Source organism: Heliconius melpomene, chromosome 16 (assembly GCF_056956725.1).
Source record: "Heliconius melpomene rosina isolate 202511_hmr_F chromosome 16, ASM5695672v1, whole genome shotgun sequence".
In the NCBI taxonomy this organism is placed as follows: domain Eukaryota; kingdom Metazoa; phylum Arthropoda; class Insecta; order Lepidoptera; family Nymphalidae; genus Heliconius; species Heliconius melpomene.
In genome coordinates, this window is record NC_140404.1 from 5478022 (window position 1) to 5499392 (window position 21371).

The window sequence follows — 21371 nt, forward strand, 5'->3', positions numbered from 1 at the left end:
TCAACTAATAAATTTATCTCATATTTATATTATAAGTACTTTCTATATTATAAATCTGGCATATAATAAATAGTATTGATCAATCTTTCACCTTCAGTCCCTCGGGAAGCGTTCTCATTAAGTTTTCCAATCTCTATAATATTTAGATTAGAAAACGATGCGCGTCCATAGCAGTAGTGTTCTACTTTCTATTGTATTAGTTTGCAGAAATTGTCACAAGGATAAATATACCTAGTCCTTATTGCTTCAAATAACTTAAGTATATGATGATATATTTATACTTTTTAAATAGTTATTGGGACTCGGGTCGGGACCCATTTTAATATATTTTTAGGGTCAAAGCCATAATTTAGCAATGATATCAACTGCTTTTTGTAGTAAAAAATATAACATACATTTCCTCGTGCACAGTAAGACATGGAACATATTGAAGATACTCCCTTTTCGTTTTGTTGAGAAGTACGATAAACAGGCAAACAAAAAATTAAAAAATCGCGAATTCCTGTTCGATTACTATTTTTATATCTCAAAATATTAAATGATAGATTTTTATATCTCAAAATATTAAATATTTTTATAACTCAAAATATTCTCATAATATTAAATGTACAATTACACTTTTTTACCATTTCGTTGTAGTATGGAAAAGAAAACATAGACCATGTGACTTTTCTGTATGGATATTATTAAAAAAAAACCACATTAAATTTATTTTTTTATTTAACAACCTTCATAATGTCACAGTGAATACTAAAAACAAAATAAATAACATTAACTAATTAAAACTATTCATTACATCAAATTCGAATTCTTAAATGTAATATGGCATTGTATTACGTAAATATATTATGTCAATATAATTATTAAAATATAATTAATTATAAAAATACTGTCAGTTTATTAAGAATAAGCATAATAATAAAATAATATTATTTTGTCATGTCTCTATTTTTTTTTAATTACAATATCGGCTTCTATGTACTTCAAAGTAACGCATGAAAACAAAAACAATCGTCTCGGGTCATTCTTTAGAATATTCGAAAAAAAATTTAATGGTGTTGATAATGTATTAACAATATCTTTTAACATTAACTTTTAGCATTTTTTTTCTGTGAATTTTATTTTTAATTAATAAGAAAGTTATTTGCAACGCATTGAAGTTAAGATGTGTTTAATAAAGTAATATATAGGGATATATTCACAAGCTAAATAATTAAAATATTTTCATTTTTATTCACCAATTATTCCTATTAAGTCTTAAAAATAATAGATTTTTATAATCTTTGGTCCGCACTTAAAATACATAAAAAATCGATCAAATTATACAAGTGTAATGAATTGGAATGTGAATTAATTGAGGTATTATAACATTTTGGAATGTATTTTTTAATTTCCATTGTTAAAGATACAAAAAAGGCTCTTAAATTTTAACCTATATTGTCGTATTAAAAACAATGTTAATCATAGTAAAGACAATCGAGCACCCTTCAAATATAGTCCTTTTAAAAACATAAAATTATACGTTTATAATATCAATTAGGTAAATATAAATAGGCACTTATCTATGTACAATAAACTTAAACATCGCTAATTAGCTGGACGGATATAGTGATTTTTTAATATGCTATTTTTTTTTATATGTTAATAAGTCCAGGTGTAGAAGTTACGTCAAGCCAATAAGCGATGGTTAAGCATAATCAATTTCGAATCTTGTGACTTTCATTTTCGATCCAAAGGTGGTAAGCGTGTCATTCCTAGGTCCATAGCTTGGGGACTTCCCCGGATCGGGCTTCCCCGTGATGTACTTCCGTGGATCTACCTCCCTGTGGCCCGAGGGTCTGCCCTGGACTCCCCCAGCGACACTTGGCTTAGAACCGTTCGTGTGTTGCTGAAGCTGTATCCGTGACGCTCGTTCCATTTCTCTAAAAGAAATCAGAACTAGTTATTGATGCTTTAAATTTTTTTTGTATAAAACGATAATAATATGTAGGAATACTTAATTGGTATTACTTTCTGTTAGTTCGTGACATTTAAATTTATTTTTTTTATTACTGGCATGTAGTCAAATGATATAAACTTAAAAAAAAAATGGACAAAATGGCAGAAGGAAAAATGAATAAATAAAACGAATAAGAAAGAAAACTACGTGCAATTAAAGATATCCGTACAGCAGTGAAAAAGCGATACACACGAGTAAGCAACTTTTATTATGTTAATATATATTGTGGATTAGTGGATTCACACTTAGGGAAATTAATAATTTAATATTTTCATTTCTTCATTCCAATAACAAGGCACAGTGCGGCCTTAAGTTATAAACTCGCAATGTCTCGAAAGTTCAGCGGAAAGTGAGGAAATGAGTGTCTCAACACTACATTCCCCCTGCCTACCTTGTTATATGTGTGATACATAGTGTTTAAGTATAACGTGTACCTATATAAAAAAGATTTTCAATTTTGATTTCGAAGAATGATATTATATTGATATCCTCTCACTACAAACTCAAGTGCACCTAACTCGAATATATGAAGATATTTTGCTATTTTGACGAACAAAGCAAATTTAATATTTGATAAGGAAATGTGATATTGCCATGACAACGACCAAATAATTAAGTATACTTTCATTTTTATTATGCGACAAAGGTTATTTTAACCTATATTGTTTTATTTCCATCCTCCTTCTATCCTTATAATCTATAAATACTCTATAAATTACCAAAAATATTAATACAAACAAACATACACACTCCTCCCTTTCTGTCATCATACGACCGCGGACGTGAGCTCCGGTAATATACTAGTAAGTTGGTAGTTATCAACAAAATTGTTTTATACTGTTTTACCTTTGTAAGATAGTAAATATTTTTATATTTAGAATTATTTCTAAGCTATAATTTCAATTAATTCATTTACTTAACACGCAATACCTCCAGAATTCGGCAGAAAGTGGGGAACGAAGTGTCTTAACACTAGGTTCCCTCTGCCTAACCTGCTGTGTGCGGGATACAGCGTGAAGCTGTTTTTTTTAATAATTTCAAATATCTACTTAGTACTATACACTACTCGCAATACACAATCAACAGGCGAACATAAAGCGACATGCAATGGTCGTCATGCGATGATACCTTCACGTTCTTAAATATGAGGCTAGCGCGGACGTGCGCTCCGGTTTCTTGATATGGTGGCATGCTGGCGATGAGGGATACGCACCGCTGGTGAGGCCGGACAGCCTGGACAGAGGGCAGCACAGGGCGGCCGCGTACGCCGCCCGGTACTGCGCGTTCATTATTACGTAGATGATCGGGTTCACGCAAGCGCTCGCGTACAGCAGGAGGTAGCCGGCGATGTGGAATACTGGAAGTTATTAGTTGAGGATTTAGATATCAAAGAGTAGTGGTTTTTGTAAAATTATATTTTCGTTTAGGATCTTTACAGTATCTTATTCTTTTAGTGTTATATTTAATCTACCTGCCTTAATCTTCATGGTTTTCAGGGTTTAGTTAAAGAAACAAATTAAATAGTTCAATCAAAAGTCTATGCATATCTGGATTTCGGATATTTGCTTAATTTCTTTGTTTTGATGATTTTTCACACTGTATCTAGCATATTGGTGACGGTCTTGTTACCAGAGCGACAAAATGAAAATAAAATTCCTATATATAAAATAAAATTCCTCTGAGAGGAAATACTAACAGCCTTCACGGCGGCCTTGTTTCATTTTATAAAAGAAAATTATGCGAATAAGTAAAAAAAATTTGAGAATTTCATAAATATTGAGCGTGTTTTGTCTACAATTATGTACATAAAATACAAATGAATTTAATTAACCCAGTACTGATCACGAGCTAAGTTAATAAAATATGAATAAATCCGTTAAAAGTCGGTAGTTCCACTTGTTAATTCTCATATTTATTCAGATAGTGTACATCCATTGGTTTGCTATAGACCAATAGTTAAGTAGGTTAATCGATATATACAGTTTTACTTGCTGCAGTCGTTTTAAATTGTATGTATGTAATTTTCTTCACTTTTTGTAATTGTAATTTTCTACATTGTAAAAGAATTATAAACTTGCGTGAAAGTTAAGTTTTTGTACGTACATTACATTTCACAAAAATTATTTAAAATTATGATTAGTAGTTGTTGTTTGTTGTTGTTACTGTTGAAAATTTGATTTTAAAAAAATATTTAATCAACTTCACGCTGTATCCCGCACACAGCAGGGTAGGCAGAAAAAATGTAGTGTTAAGACACTCCGTTCCAAACTTGAATTAAAATTTGATTTGCATTCAGTAAAAAAAAATTAAAACTTACATAAAATTATGATCTTATATTTCAACTCCTAACAAATTCTCTAATTCTCTTCTCTCTAGCTATATACGGGTGAAGCCTAAAACTAAAAAAATAAATATCCAAACATTTCCTTACCAGGGTAATGTACGTGACTATCAGCAACCTTAGCAATAGTTATGGGTAGATAGCAAACGAGGAAGGACAGGAAGATGGCGAGGACCATCTTCGTTATCCTCCACTCGTTGCGGCGCGCCTTCGTCTCTCTAGTGTCCTTTATGGTGGACCTCTTGTCGCTACCGTTGTTCAGTGTTCCGGGGTTTGTGGTTTGCGAACGTTGGTGTTCACGCATCCTTTGCTCTGAACTGGAATAAAATATATTGGAATTTGATTTTTTAGCTTTATGTCACGTAATTATAGATGATGAAATGATTTTTTATCTGTATCTCACACACAGCAGGGTAGGCAGAGGGAATCTAGTGATAAGACACTCCATTTTCCGCTGAATTCTGGGGGCATTGCACGTTTAATGGGATAATCGTTAATAGAGCGAGAAAATGAAAATATTAAATATTTCATTCCATATTTTCCTTTTCCAATATTCTATGTTAATTTGGTATATTTTCTGTTTTTGCGAATAGAAAGCACCGACGTGAAAACTTAAGCCTATCAATACCACTATTTGTTCAGGATAAGAAGCTTATAACAATCCCCTTGTTATCGACTACTCATCATAGGTATAGCAGAATGTGATAAAATAAACATTTGAGATAACAAGATTTTATCTTATAATTTTTCACGAAACATCTTTGGATGCTAGTCGTGTGTGTTAACGTGACGGGTTAGAAGTTCGATTCCCGTTTGAGGCAATGAAATATTCAATATTTTATAATATTTCTTCGATCTGTTGTCGAAGTAAAGGGCGGCGTTGAGTTTCGCCATTTAACAAATGACGCTTACAGAGTTCGGGGGAAAGAAAGGAACCGAAAGTCTTAAGAGATCTTATCTTAAGATAAGATTACAGCCACTGTTTATTTATAACATAGTTAAACTTAAAATGAAATTAAATATATACAATCTATTAGCAGTATAACGTCAAGTACTAGATGAGATGAAAACATAACAAGACTTTCAAGAGCGAATGTTTGCTGTAAAAATTGCATTAAAAGATTCAATTTTGACAAATGCCTTTTTTATTTGTCCACAAAGTTCGTAGTCCGACCCCATAGATAGGGTACGCAAGGTATACAATTTTATGATACCGTAAAACTCTATATAGTATAAAAACGTCAGCTCCCCATTTGTTCTTGCACCATAAAGATAAGGAAAGCGTTTCAGAACATTAAACAGCCATAGATAGATATATTAGAGTACCTGGTTTCTTTAGACGCGTTTCGAAATTCAATTTAGTCACTAATTATATTGTCCAGTGCACAAACACTACTTAATTTCCGCTTAATTATTACGGAAATTGAAATAGTTTAATGTTTTACATCAACTAAAGGAGCGAGGGAACGTAAATTATGAACAAGTTTAGCTTTTCATTTTAAAGTATAAAATATTTGTTCATATTTTACAAAATGGTTACAAATATTTTAACAATATTTAGTAATAAATAAGGATAATATTGTCATTTATCTCTTTTCGTATCCAAAGTATATTTTATTATTGAATGGCGGAACCCAACGCCGCACTTTACCTCGTTGTCAGAGCGAAAAAATGAACATTTTAAATATTTCATTCACTCAAGAAGGAATCGAATCCGTAACCCTTTACATTTTATGCCTTAAAATTAAATATGTAGACTAAATTACCTGTGAACCACCCAGAATATCCTGGCATAGCATATGAAGATGAGCAAAGCTGGCACTATAAAGGCTATGACGAAGAGAGCAGTTTTTGCTGAGCGTCCGTAATCATCCGGCACTATCGAACACGTGCCCAGCTCCGGGTCGTAGTCGAATTTACCTGTAATAAAATATTATTTCATATGTGAAACTGATTTATTTATATTAAATAAGTTTTTTGTGAGAAAAGGTTTTTTTTTGAGGTACAGAGTGTCTTAACACTAGGTTCCCTCTGCCTACCCCGCTCTGTGCGGGATACAGCGGGAAGTTGATGTGTTTTTTTTTTCGGCTTTAACTTCGTTCTGTATCCTGCATGTATCAGGGTGGAAAGAGGGTGTCTAGTGTTAAGATATTCTGCTTCCCACTTTCCACCGAATTTTCGAGGCATTGGCTTGGTTGACGGAACTTAACGCCGCGCTTTTCCTCGACACCAGGCCGAAGAAATGAAGATATAATTTTAAATAAATATTTTTCTCGAGTGGGGATCGAACCCACAACCACAAAAACATTTTTTTTAATTTTCTTAAATAAATACACTCTCTTGCTACTAATTTAAATGTAAGATATAAAACGCTCATAAATTGTTTAAGTATCTTACAAAGGCTCATTTTGATAAAGGTTTCATTAAATATTTACTACAAAACTATGAAGATTTATTAACAATTTATTTTATTTATTTATTTATTTTAAACACAAACCAAATAAATTAAAAGTTAATTTAAACTAAATAACATATTCAGATTAACCATCTTAAAAGATAGATAGTTATATCTGATGAAATGTAAATTTATACGTCTCAAAGGAATACAAAGGTAATTTGGTGAGATTACTAGCTCGATTGCTTCGCTTAATAGGCCTCCGTCTGTGTTGTCTGTCTGTCTTTAAAGTTTTGTTTATATAGATATAGCTATGCAAATAGAAGTTAATAAGAATATTGTTAATATATGAATGACTTTAATATTCAACTGTGACTAAATTTTGATTGTTTTAAATTGAAATAGAAGTTTAAAAATGTCAAGCTTTTATATTTCTTATTTAAACTATGAAAATTTTGTTTTTTTTTCTGCTTCACTCTGTATTCTGCACGCAGTAGGGTAGGCACAACCTAGTGATAAGACACTCTGCTCGCCACGTTCCGCAGGATTTAGAAGGCATTGATTGTTAAATCAACTTAGCGTCTCGACAACAGAGCAAAGAAATAAAAAGCTTATACGAGTATTTCCATTTGTATTTGTGTGTGTATCCACAACCAGTCGTATTTACCAAGCTAGGGCCCCTGCGACACTACTGGCCTTAATTGGACTCAACTGGAAAATTTTCATATTAATTTTCAAAATATTTCCTTTTAAGTATTATTAATTCTTCTCATTAATGTTATGTTTGCTACTTAAATCTGTTGTTCTCATTATATTTGAATGCCAGGCTATAATAGTGATCCCAACTTACAAAGGGCTCAGACATCTCTAAGGTACCTTTATGTCACCATTTAATGTTTGATAAAACTAAATGCTTTTGAAGGATTTTATAGTTAAATTCTATTAACTTATAGTTTCACCATGATAATGATACAAAATATCTACAAACTCATAATAATTTAAATTATATTAGATCTCATTATATGGGACCGGTTGTGGGTTCGATTCCCGGTCGCGGGAATTAATTATTAATTATAACCATTTAATATTACTTCCTATCCTTTTTAATTTTTTTTATCCTTAAGAAGACAGCGGGTACCTGCTGGATACAAAGGGCGCAGGACCGGACGGAGTGGCGGGAATTAGGGGAGGCCTATGTCCAGCAGTGGACGTTGAAAAGCAGATGGATGGATGGATGGATGGAATATTACTTTCAATTATAACTACAATTTATAATTAAGAAATATTATCAACAATCTCTTACCCCAGACTCCAACCAGCGTCGGTATCTGCATCCCGTACGAGAACATCCACGAGAAGACGATCATCAGAGCTATGTTGTGTTTGCGGTACACTCTGGAGTACCAGCTGTGGTGTGCTATCATTATATATCTATAACAATTATTTAATTAATTAATATCTTAACTAATAGTTGCTTTTGTTTAAAATATTTTGTGTTTTGAGGCTATTTGTGGCACAGGACAAAGATTATATTTCAAATATTTCCATTTCGCCACTTTTTAAATAAATCTAGGCTATCTGCTACTCAACAAACAATATCTCAAATTCAGGAGAAAAACGGAGTGTCTTGACACTAAGATTGTTTGCATATTACTACAGTATAAAATACGGTGTAAAACGAAAAGCTATGAAAATAATTATTTATTTTAGCAACAGAAATAATAAATAGAAATTCTTCCATAGATTATTGTTTTATTTCAAAGTCTTTTAAGTTAATTAAGAAAAGTGTATTAAAATGATCCTGCCTCATTTTTAAAATATGATAAAATATTTTATTAAATAAATCCTACTTCAAGAAATTACTTACTATTCTTATTTTATTTTAGACTTTAAAAAAGCTCTTTAACATTCTAACTGCAAAGATTTGCAACATACAATTTTTAAGAACCGCACAGAAAATTCACTGTTCCGGAATGTAACCATATCTTTTAATTAATTAGAGGTTTCTTCCCGGCTTAAATTCTTATACATACACAAGTCCTTTTATATATATAGATACTAGCGGCCTCCTCGCGGTTTCACCCGCGTGAACTATGTTATTATTAATTTCTGTCTCCATGGCTACGTCCTAGTGACGTCTATGCAAAATTTGAGACTCCTAGCATTTAGTAACGAATGACAAAGAAAAATGTCATTAGTAACGAAGTTTCATACAAACTTTTAACCCCAAAAACAACCCTTTAGAAGTCGAATATTACAAATTCCCGTCTTAGCGAGCACCTACGTCCTATAAGTAACTCCTATGCAAAATTTCAGATTCCTAGCACTCGTAGTTTCTGAGATTTCGTGATGAGTGAGTGACCTTTCGATTTTATATATATAGATATTATTTATTCATACTTTCATTACTTCGCTCTGGCACCAAGGCAAGAACGCGGTTGAGTTTAGCCACTCAGCGTGTAATTCCTCGAAAAATTCAGTGGAAAGTGGAGAAAGGAGTATCTTAGCACTAGATTCTCTCTGTCTACCCTACTGTATGGGGGGCACTATGTGAAGCTGATTTAATTAAATTTTCAATTCTATATCAATTTAACTAAAACTCATAAGTACTTAGTAGCGTTGTAAAGACGCTACTATTTATATGGAATCAGAATCTTACAAGGTTCTTATTATATAGAGGGTTGACTGGAATTCCTCTAAAGTCAAATTTATTTTATACCTGATTTCATTTACAATAACGTTCTTTACACCTGCGTCGTCGGTTGAATTATTTTACGTCTTATTTCAATCGTTTGTGACTAAATATCAAAGGGTTATTACTTTTCTACATATTATACAAAATTTAATATAGGAATAATAGTCGTAAAACCATATTATGTAAAATATTTATAATCGAGGCTCAGTAACCTCTTGAATTGCTTATTAAGTATTTGACCCGCGCGGATTGTGGGTTCGATAACTTAAGAAAATGCATATTTTTAATGCCTTTAGAATGAGTGCGAAATTTAGGAGAGTTTAGGTAGAGATAAAATTATCGTTTTGAAGCATTAAAAAATCAGCTTCACGCTGTATCCCGCACACAACAGAGTAGACAGAGGGAATCTAGTGTTGAGGCACTCCGTTCCTCACCTTCCGCCAAATTCAGGAGGCATTACGTGTTGAGTGGATAATTTTTCTCCTCACTAGTTAGATTCTTAACAACTGCTTCTAGTAGGTGATTTAAGGCACCTACATTATTTGATACGTTTGAAAATTTATGACTTTAAATAAACGGAGAAAGCAGCTTTTATATAGTATATGCGTGGTCACATACAAAAGGAGATTATTCAAAATACTCGAAAGAAAAATATACATATGCAAAAATTTAAGTCCGTTCCGAATAAAATAAATGTTTTCCTTCAGTATTCAAATAGGCATTCTTATTTTTGTATTGTTTACTGAAAAAACAGCTCTTTTTCATATAATTCTCACATGAATCGAATAAGTCAAAAAACATAAAAATATATAATGGTGTTGAGGCCATCGTGGCGCAGGGGCATAAGCGTGTGACTGTAACGTAACGGTTGTGGGTTCGATTCCCATACGGAAAATGAATTATTATTTATTAATATTTTCATTTTTTCGCTTCAAGACTGGTGCCAAGGCCAAAGCCCGGCTTTGAGTTCCGCCATTCAACACACAATGCCCCGAAAACACAGCGGAAAGTGGAGAACAAAGTGTTCCCTCTGCCTATTCTCTCTGCCTAAGTCGCAATATGCGGGATACAGCGTGAAAAAAAGAGAAACATAAAAAGTAGGCTCAGCAATCTGGATATTGTAATGTTTGTTTTATCTTGGCGAGTTCTTCCGAGCGTGACATACACACATAATTAGAACCGTTATCCCTTGACCTACACTCATACATCTATTACCTATGAGCGTGACAAGGAGACTTCACGCTTAGCACTTTTATTACAAGTTAGTATTCATATGTATGGCTGGTTAATCTTCTTATTAGAGTTCTGTTACTGAAGGTTCCTAATTGATAGGATGATGATGATGATTGTGATGCAGGACATGAGAGCCAATGGTCTAACCACCGACGACGCAAAAGACCGTGCAAAGTGGAGTAGGTTAAGTAGGAAAGCAGATCCTGCCAATAGCCGGGATTAATGCCAGGAGGAAGAAGATATAAGTATATAACTGTATCCATGCTATAAGATTGAAGATATCTTCTCCAATTAATCAAAATTCAATAGGTGTTTGTAATAATTTTACAGTAGACGTTTCAAGTACCTATTACATGTGCTATTGATACGAAAGACGAAATCTGTGATCTAAATAGATTTTTTTTTGAAGAAAAATTTATTCTGTTCTTTTATTTGATATAATTTTACAGAACCTATCATATTATAGAAAATATATAAAAGAAAAGAAAATTTATATAATGTCCTATTTGAAAAGGATGGACGGTGGAGAATTACATGACGTGTTGTTAGATTGCCTGTGTCTAATCTAAAAAAGGACTGTGTTTTAATTAATTTTAGATGGATATGGATAAAAACGATTAAGCCCTAGTTAGTGCTTTGTTACATATGTTCTAGGTTGTATTTTATTTTCAGCTTCTCGCTATAACCCGTATATAGCAGAGAAAGCAGAGGAAATCTAGTGTTACGATACTCCGTTCCCAACTCTCCGCCGAGTTTTTGGGGCATTGCGTGTTAAGTGGCGCAATTCAACGCTACGTTTCTGAAAATATTAATAAATAATAATTCATTCCCCCGATTGGGATTAGAACTCACAACCCTCGTGATAAGGCACAACGGTCTTAAGAAGCTTGTATACAATTTTATTATGTTTTCATATTCTCATCACACAAAGCTATAAATAAAACCTATTGCACTCGAGCATCAACCATTGTAAAATGTTCGTATCACAAGGGACTCACCTGTTTAAAGTAATGAGCGCTATACTCAGTAGGGAGACGCCAACGTTGCCGTATCGAAGAAACGGTACCAGCTTGCACAGCGCACCCCCATGAGACCAGGTCCTCGTCCAGAAGCCAGATATGGCGAATGGAAGTACCACAGCACAGAATAAGAAATCAGCAATGCACAAACTGAAAGTAAAATAATTTATTATAGTTGCTGTAAAAGTATTGGCTATGTTAATGAATTGTTGAGATTTTTTTGTTGGAGTGTTAATTCTGCTAGCATTTTGATTTAGATGAAAAAAGGAATGAATTATTTTCGAGACGCTTTCCTCGTCAAAACATTGTAGCATCAGATTTAACAAAATCGTTGAAAAGCATAAAGCGTTCTTTAATATATGCATAAAAATATATCTTTTTACATATTTATGAAGAAAAAAGCTCAATTTGATACATTTTATGTATGTCGTAAAAATAACGTAGTTTCTGGGGACCACACGCTTCTTCTTAATAATTGAAGTGTGGGGAAAGTATATATTTAGAGAGGAAAATTTAACACATTTTCAACAAACTAGGGACTAAACGACTAATAACAACGAAATATTTTGTTTTAAAATTTTAGTCAAATAATTTATTTTCAACTTTTAATATATATTATGAAAGCGAGTTTTAAGCGAGGTAAATACAATACATAATTTCGTTTTTATTAAAACATATTTTAATATAGATATATGAAATAAAATTTTCTTTAGATAGTTTAAATATCAATTTACCTTTTTCCCATAAAAGTACAAAAAGGTAGGAAGCGAAATACATGATGAAGATGTATACTATGCTGACTAATGGATTATTAATGTTAGTTATACCTTACTGTTACTACCTTCTATAAAAGTGAAAGTATGAAAGTTAAATGTATGTTTGTTTGTTCTATTAATTATGACAAAGTAGATTTTTTTTATCTGCCTACATTTCACAATTCTCTTTTAATCTACAGGTAACTCTACTCTAGTTAAAGTATAGGAAATAAAATAGATAGATTATACCTAATATTTTTACCTAATTATTTAACTTTGTACTGGTTGAGAAACTATATAGGTATATACATAATTATAAAATATATATATATTTTTTTAATCTTTTGAAATAAAAAAAATTGCTTATACCAATTTTTTGTCTCATTAAAATAAGTAGCATAATATTTTAAATAAAGTACTTAGTTAGCTTAATATTTAGGTTTAAGTAATATATGAAGTGCTATATAACCGTACTGAAATTTACATAATTACCACGTAGTAAGACTACAACGTGATAAATCATATTTTTAAAGTAAAAGCTTCCCATTTGAATGTTTAATATAAAGAAAGCAAATATTTAACATTCTAGTCTTTGTTTTAAAATTTCACTGCAGTGGACACAATGCTATAAAAGAAATAAGCTTATGTGACTTGCCACTGAGCTTTAGGCTATTTATATTTAACTATGGGACTTTTATTAAAATGAATAAATATGTTAAATTTATGATAGTCATTAAAAATTGGAAAGAATTTACAGATCAAGTGAAAAATGCTATAATTTTTAGGGAACCTAATGTTAAGATACTCCGTGTCATTGCGTGTTGAGTGGCAGGACTCAACGCCGCGCTTTGTCTCGACACCAGAGCGAAGAAATGGAAAATCAATCAATCAATATTTCACTTCCTCGAGTGGGGATGGAACCCACAACCACCGCGTTACACTCACACCTTTGTCCCGCTGCGCCAAGACGGCCTCTAAACTACGAGTATTAGCTCTAGAATAACTAGCAAATATTATTTTAATAAAAATTTTATTTAAAATGAATATAACATAAAAATAAAATTACCTTATAATAAATGCTGCAGCAACGTTTCTCACTTTAGGGCACTTCAAGAGAGCTACCACAGTCAAGAGATTACCGAAAAGACCTACTACCATAATAATTCCAGTAACCACGGCAGCGAACGTTAGAAGTGTTGGTGAAAATCTGAAACAAATATGAGAAATATATTGAAATATGAAAATATCGTTATCTATCTATACTATCTATACTAATATAATAAAGCGGAAGAGTTTGTTTGTTTGTTTGTTTGAACGCTAAGATCTCCGGATCTACTGGTCCGATTTACATTGTTTTTGTTTTGTATGAAAGCTGCATTCTTCAGAAGTGCTGTAGGCTATATAACATTACATTATACATATAAACTAATATATTTTAAAGTACTTTCTAATTTGACAGGCAATTTATTCTGCCATGTTAATAACAACCGTCGCGTCGCTACGCAACCGTTACCGCGACTTTTTGATATTCATCCTTATGAAAATAAATATAATAGTCACTTTTAGCATTTCATCTAGATTGAAATTATATTTCTATAGAAATTATATTCTTATATTTCAAGCAAGCGTAGCCGCGTCCGGGTCCGCTAGTTTATAATAAATATGGTTTTCTCTAGGCTGTCGTGGTGCAGTGACTGCACAAGCATGTGACCCTATACGCCACGGCTGTGGGTCCGATTCCCACTCGAATGAATTAATTATTATTTATAAACATTTTTTCTTCGCTTTGCTAATAAGGCAAGCATTGAATTCCACCACTCAAAATCCAATCTTGAACATTCGGCGGAAAGTGAGGACAGAGTGTCTTAACACCAGATTCCCTCTGCCTAACAGAGCTATTTGTGACACACACACAGCGTGAAATTAAATGAAAAGGGAAGAAAATTGTAATATATTTTTTTTAAAGTTCAATATTTAACAACATTAAATAAGATTAACTCATCAAAACATTGCTTAGGTATATTTTCGCGGTGAAAGTAAATTATATGGCTGGCATAATGCAGCTTTTACCAACCTTTTTTATCTACAAGCTTATAAGGCCATGAAAAACCCCATGTACATAAAAAAATATAATAACCATAACATTCTGTATCATAAATAATCTCAGTTGTTTTTTCTTTTTCATATTTATTAGCTTTAAGCTAAGTTGGTTAAATAATATTTTTGTAGATATGTAAATTAATTGCTGTTGAAGCAATACTGTTTTCGTTTTAGTAAATTGTGGATAATAAATAATAATAATTATGAGGATCTTATAAAAATAAGTTAATTTTCTATGCGGACTTCCATTTTTTTCTTAATCTTGTAAAAATTAAAAATGTAAATTATATGTGACTCGGACGATTTTCAAGAGGTGGAAATCCCGCTACGTTCAAAATTTTTATAAATAAAAAAAAATAATTAAAAATTAAATTAAATCAGCTTCACGCTATATCCCACTAACAGCAAGGTAGGTAGAGAGAATCTAATGTTAAAACACTCCGTTCCCCTCAAATTTTATACGTTTTCGTAATAAGTATTTTTGTTTACTAAGTATGGAATTAAACTGGAAAAAATATTAAAAATATGTACACATATTCCTTATAAAAATATTTTCCAAGTTTCTCTTATAACGTATGGAAAATTAAATTTAAAATAACTGCGAAAATATAATGAAATAACTGAAAATATTAAACATATTGTCTTTTGTACGTCAAACTTGTATGTATGTGAGTTAAAATGGATGAAATTATTTTAGCTACTAATGGCTAAGTCTGCGAAACGATAAGATAACCGACATTGTTATGCAAAGTTTATTATAACAACAAATGTAAGTGGATCTCTTATTCGTTCTGGCTAGACGGGAACGAACGAAATTATAAATTTAAGAAAAATGAAAGAGAAACCAAGAGAAGAGAAATATCTACAACTGTTATGAAACAGTACTTTTTAAATTTAAATTTTAAATGAATACGAAATACGAGAGCTTTTTAGAGAAAAATGGGAGAAGTTTGTCGTTGTGTTTTATTTTATGTTAAATATGGGATTAGAGTATTAAACTAGCAGGATTTTTTTGTTTTTTTAGCGTTACGCTACAGCGCCCACACTCAGCGGGGTAGACAAATGGAACCTAGTGTTAAGACACTCCGTTCCCCCTTTTACGCTGGAGTCTAGAGGCATTCAGTATTAAATGGCGGGATTAGAAGCGCTCGGCCTAGGCTCGAGTGGGAATAGAACTCACACTTGGTTTCTCTGTGCTACCGACTGGCCGACTGGCCTCTACACAAGTTTGTCGTTATATTTTATTTTATATGAAATTAGAATATTAAATAAAGTAAAAATAAAAATAAAGAACGTATTTTATTGCGCTTTAACACGTACTTTTAAAACTTATGTTCATGAAAAGCCTATTAATCTCAAAGAAGGCTTATATTTTCATAAAAAAATGTTTCAGTATTTTTTGCGGTATGTTATTTCATATAGAGGGTTTGTGTTTTGATGAGATTATGCCTACTTCTTTTCAATATTTTTAACGCTTCTTTTATTAAATCGATAGATACACTTTTTTAGCTTCGCTCTGATCCCGCACACAAAAGGATAACCAGAGGGAACCTAGTGTTAAGAAACTCTGTTCGCCATGTCCGAATTTTGGAGGAACTGCTCAACGTCGCGGTTTTACCTACTTCGACACCAGAGTGAAGAAATGAAAATATTAAATATTACATTTAAGTGGGAATCGAACTCGCGCCACGACTGCGGTAATATAAATTCATAATAATTTTCCATAAACTAACATTGGTTTTATAATGTAATTAGATGTTCCCAATAAGATGTGAAAAAAAAACCTAATACTTAACATTTAATTCGGGTGAAAAGAAAAAAAAATTGTGAGCCTTCTAACAAAAAGCAGTACAAAACACAAATACCTACAATTTAATGAATACGAAATTTGAATTATAATTGAATTATTTGATTTTTCTCACTGTCAAATGAGACAATCGGTTAATAAAGACATACTCTCTCAATCCCGAGAAAAAATATCAGAAAGAGCTTTTAAAACTTTTCTACAGACCGGATGCCTTTTGTGCTTGTTTTTTTTTATATTATTATTATATATATATGGAAATGTTCAAGCGTACGTACTGTTCGTTGGCGTATTAAAAAGATTTGTAAGGAAAACCGGACATAAAACAATAAAGGATCAAATGTTCTTATTCAATTGAAAATATTTGTCAGTGGAATTGAAAAAAAAAACCAAAGATCTTTTTTTATAGGCGGTTTACAAAAAAATGTAGATTAAATGGCTTGGTAATTTAGGTAGCAATATATCACTAAATATTTATTATATTTTGATAAATTAATACATGGAGGCCAGTCGTGGCGCAGAGTGTGTTCGATTCCCATTAGGGGGAAATAAAATATTTATTATTGAAATCTTCATTTCTTTGTTCTGGTAATGAGACAACTTACGGCGTTTAGTTCTGCCACTTAACTTACAACGCTGGAAAAAATGTGTGTTGAGTTGCGGAACTAGGAAAAAAATGTTATTTGCTACGCAGGTTCTCTCTGCCTACCTGCTTTGAACGGGATACAGCGTGAAGCGTGAACTTTACATTTCCCAGCTCTTGTAGGCTTCTCCTATGAGTTACGCGACTCAATACGTCAGTCAGTTGAAAGTGGGAAGGGGAGTGTTTTAACACTAGTTTCGCTATCTTTTGGGTGATGACATAATATATTTTAAACAAAAACACATAAAACAGAGAAACTCCATGTTATTTATATTTATCATCAGTTACTATTTGTAAAGGAAAACAAGAACACGAATTTGGTTAAATTATTATCAAATCTCAGCTTAAACGTTCATTTGTTTGTACTTACTTGGAAAGTTCACTTTGTTGAACGTTGGAATTTATATCCTCTGTGTAGTTAAAGATATCTGAATCAGCCATTTTGAATATCTGAAACAACAAAACGATTGTTTTATTATCTGTTGAGTTGAAATGCTTATATTGTCTATTTAATATTATTTAAGCATTTTATCAGCTTCACGCTGTATCCCGCACACAGCAGGATAGGCAGAGGGAATTTAGTGTTAAGACACTCCGTTCCCCACTTTTAAAACAAAAAAAAAGTATTCGCCTTTGAAGAAAAACTTAATATCGTTTCGAAAAACTAAAGTAAGTAATACGTACAATATATTTGAAATTTTATATCCGCGAAAAGCCAAAATATACCACTAGTATTTTAATAAGTTTAAGGCCTTCGAAGGGTTCCGTAATATTTTACATAAATTACTTTATACGATCGCATCTGCTGGTTACATCATCTGAGGTTACCAGGCCAATTTGTCCTAACCTCCACAATTAGGATCAAGATGGCACTCAACGCGGTACGGCTATTTAACAAGATCTTAATATAATATTTTCTTTTGTTATTCTCTTTTTAAAACATAAGGTAAAGCTTTAGTGTCTATTTACTCTTTCTGATATAATATTATCTTCATCTATCAAAATTTTCTTTTAATTTATTTGTAAATGAAAAGGAGTAAACGGATAAACAATTCCATCTTTAATAAGAATAGTTAGGAACACCGAGACATCTTTTTAAAAACTTTCTGAATTAATGTGTTTTTTTGTTGTATATAACAATATTACCAAAAAACCCTGAAAAAATATATCCCATGTTGACTCTAAAAATAGGTAACTCTATGGAAAAGAGCTTTAAAGTTCATTCTAATAGTTTTCATTGATATTTTGTTCATACTGTACGAATATAATTAACTAAGATTCAATTACGAAAACATTATTATTAATTATGTTATTTAGAGTACAGACAGACGTTTTACGATCAAATTCTACCCACATACATAACAAAAAAAGACAATAAAACTACATATCTCTTTGTAATTCTTAATCATGCACTCATTGTTTTTAACTGTCCAGTTCCTTTCTGAGTAACGATGCATCGAAATTAGGATTAGACCAAATATCCTCTTTATATGCTGTAGTGAGAGGAAACGAGTCAAAATTTGGCAGGATGCCTGTATATGGACAGAGTATATCCTGGGTATATTGGCCTTAGTAGCTATGTAGTATATAAATAAGTGATTCTGAATTCTAAATACTACTTAAAACTCTCTTTAAGTCGTTGGCTAGTTTTAGTGTCATTGTTCTCGTCATATCCTTTTAGTCATTGATATCATTAAATAAAAATAAAAAAATAATACGCCTAGTTTGTATAGTATTCTTATTATTCTTATTTTAGAAAATAATCTACGAAAACGTATAAACACACAACTAAATGACTCCGTATATTATTTAATTTAAATACTTATGTCATTACTGGGAGATATTTATTTCAAGAGTTACAAATGTGGGAACTTCTGTGGGAACAATAACAATTGCAATAATTTCAAATATTTTTTTTTATAAAAGTAAACTAATTTATCACCTAAGTACACTTATTTATATGAAAAAGTACGATTATAAGTAAAAAATATAATGAAAGCTCATCATACAATAAAAAGTAGATATAATGGTATTCAGAATGATATTATATTTTTCTTGGTTTCTTTTAGTTATGTAGTTTTCTTAAAACTTTAAAATCAATTTGAAGGTACATCATTTTTTTCCGATTAACATAGATAGCATATAGTCAAATTCATGACATTAATAAAAATTGAATATAATATAACGTGGTTTCTAGAATCTCTATTTAAAAACAAAACATGGTTATAATTATGTAAATTAATATCTACCTATACTTTTATACTATACTAATATTTGAAGCTAAAGTGTTTATTTGGTATACCATGCAAACCTCAGGAACTACTGATTCGAAATTAACATTCATCGGGGAAGCCTATCCCGTTAATCGCATCGACGTAGCCCGCAGTACGTGCGGTCAGAGTTGCTTCGGCTCACATGTCATACACCATGTTATATCCATTTCTCGTGGTAATATCTATTTGGGGGATTTAGGTAGAAAATACTAATTAATTAATATAAAAAAACATTTACCACGTTAACAAAATTAATTAAATAATTATAAAAATCCACCAAAATATTTTTATAAAGAAGCTTTAAATAAAAAAATATTTTCATCATTTATCTTTAAAACCCAAATAGTAATTTCATGTCCTCCACTCTTTACTTCGCTTCACCGAGTTGCCCAAACAATACTTGTGTCAATGCCCACAGTATAATAATAAAAAATCTGTTTCACGCTGTATCACGCACACAGCAGGGTAGGCAGAGGGAACCTAGTGTTACTCCGATCTCCATTTTCCGCGAAACTGCGGAAAATGGAGATCGGAGATCGGAGATCGCTGCGCTTTGTCTCGACAACAGAATGAAGAAATGTAAATAAAAATTTAAATAAATATTTAAGTGGGGATCGAATGCATAACCAGTGGCTTTTACAGTCACAACCCTCCACCACTACTAGCCTGTATAAAAATAAATTAAAAAACAACTATAAAAAACTTAAACCACCAAAGTAATTTTAAAGAGAAGCTTTAAATAAAACATCATCCATCTTTAAACCCAAATGGTAATTTGGTGTCCACTCCTCGCTCCGCACCACAGAGCCCACACAATGCCCGTGTCAATGCACAGACGCTACAATAATAAGGTTACGTGAATTGAAACTCATTGGTTAGATTATATAATAGGCAGTTGACAAACTATCTAACAATCTAACGCGAGAATATCTGTGAATGATATTAATCTGATAGAGAATTTTATATAGGTTATGGGTTCGATTTCTTCTTCATCAAATTTAAAAAATGTAATATTTTTCATTTTCATTTCCTCGCGTTGTTAACGAGGCAACGCGTACTTGTTAATATTTGCTTTTGTTCACATTTGCCTTTCTATATTTATAGAATTTTTAATAATATAAATTATTAAGATTATTCGTTTACCCTATAACGTCATGTCAATAGTATAAAATAATACCTACATGGTTTATTTTCATAAGAGGTACTATAGTACGATACATTAAACATTTTATACAACAAAGAGACAAACAGTTAAGTATACTACAATAGAAAAGCTTACAGAATAGCCTATTTAAAGATATATTTATTTATGACCTAATTCTAGATAGATTGTAAAAGGGTGCAAAATTTGTGAAGTACTACATATTGACAGCAATCGCGATTCGCTTTTTTGTTAAGTTAAATCACTCTCTCTTTTCAATGAGAGCATTAAGCTTTTTAGATCTCTCTGTAGGAGTGGTGTTCAATATACAAAATAAATAAACCAGTTTTTATCTGCAATTGATCTACTGAAAGATTTATTTAGATGCTGACAATTGTTTTTCGTAAAATGGATGTTTTTTTTTGGATTCCATGAAAAGACCCATCAAGTGCGACTCGGGCTCGTCTTTCAAGGGTTCCGTACCAATTGCAGGGTGGTTGGTCATCGGAAAGTAGAATTGAAAGTTGCTTTTATGAAATACCTCACTTTTTAAATTTTTCTCCTTTACTTATATTGTATGTACTCATTACAAGTCAGATTTCATAACGTTTTACACGGCATATTTCATATGAAATACACTGAAAACTATGCATAAAAGCTCGTTTTTTTTATTGCGTTGACTTAGCATATTGATTTAGTATTAGTTTTAGCTGCATAACCCTTCGTGATGTCGAGATAAATGATCTCGACAGACGGACGGGCCGACAACAGTGATCCTGGTTCCCTTATTTTTCATCGTACGGAATCCTACACACATGTCTTTTGAAAAATTCATACAATGTTACTTTTTTTTTATATTAAGCTGAAAGTCTAGTCAAACTCATTTTAAAGTATATTCGATAATATCTACAGAAGTATACAATGTTTGAATGGAAAGAATTCCCAAAACATACGCATTAAGGGCCATTTGATT

General features: G+C 31.8%; 1 protein-coding gene across 3 annotated transcripts in view; it reads right to left on the bottom strand.

Annotated features, from left to right (window-relative positions):
- Nucleotides 1-702: 702 nt before the first annotated feature.
- The window catches only part of LOC146530790 (G-protein coupled receptor moody-like), a 41593-nt gene continuing 20924 nt past the window's right edge, over nt 703-21371 (bottom strand). Inside the window, exons 2-9 of one of the 3 annotated variants that reach the window (XM_085199147.1) lie at nt 17355-17434; nt 13504-13644; nt 11662-11832; nt 8039-8166; nt 6107-6260; nt 4431-4657; nt 3213-3356; nt 703-1922 (exon numbers count right to left, since the gene is read on the bottom strand). In XM_085199147.1, the coding sequence (XP_085055273.1) occupies nt 1816-1922; nt 3213-3356; nt 4431-4657; nt 6107-6260; nt 8039-8166; nt 11662-11832; nt 13504-13644; nt 17355-17425 (1143 nt within the window). In that variant the 5' untranslated portion in view covers nt 17426-17434 and the 3' untranslated portion in view covers nt 703-1815. Of the gene's footprint in view, nt 1923-3127; nt 3357-4430; nt 4658-6106; nt 6261-8038; nt 8167-11661; nt 11833-13503; nt 13645-17354; nt 17435-21371 lie in introns of all 3 variants that reach the window. The other 2 variants (XM_085199146.1, XM_085199148.1) reach the window with 2 other exon arrangements.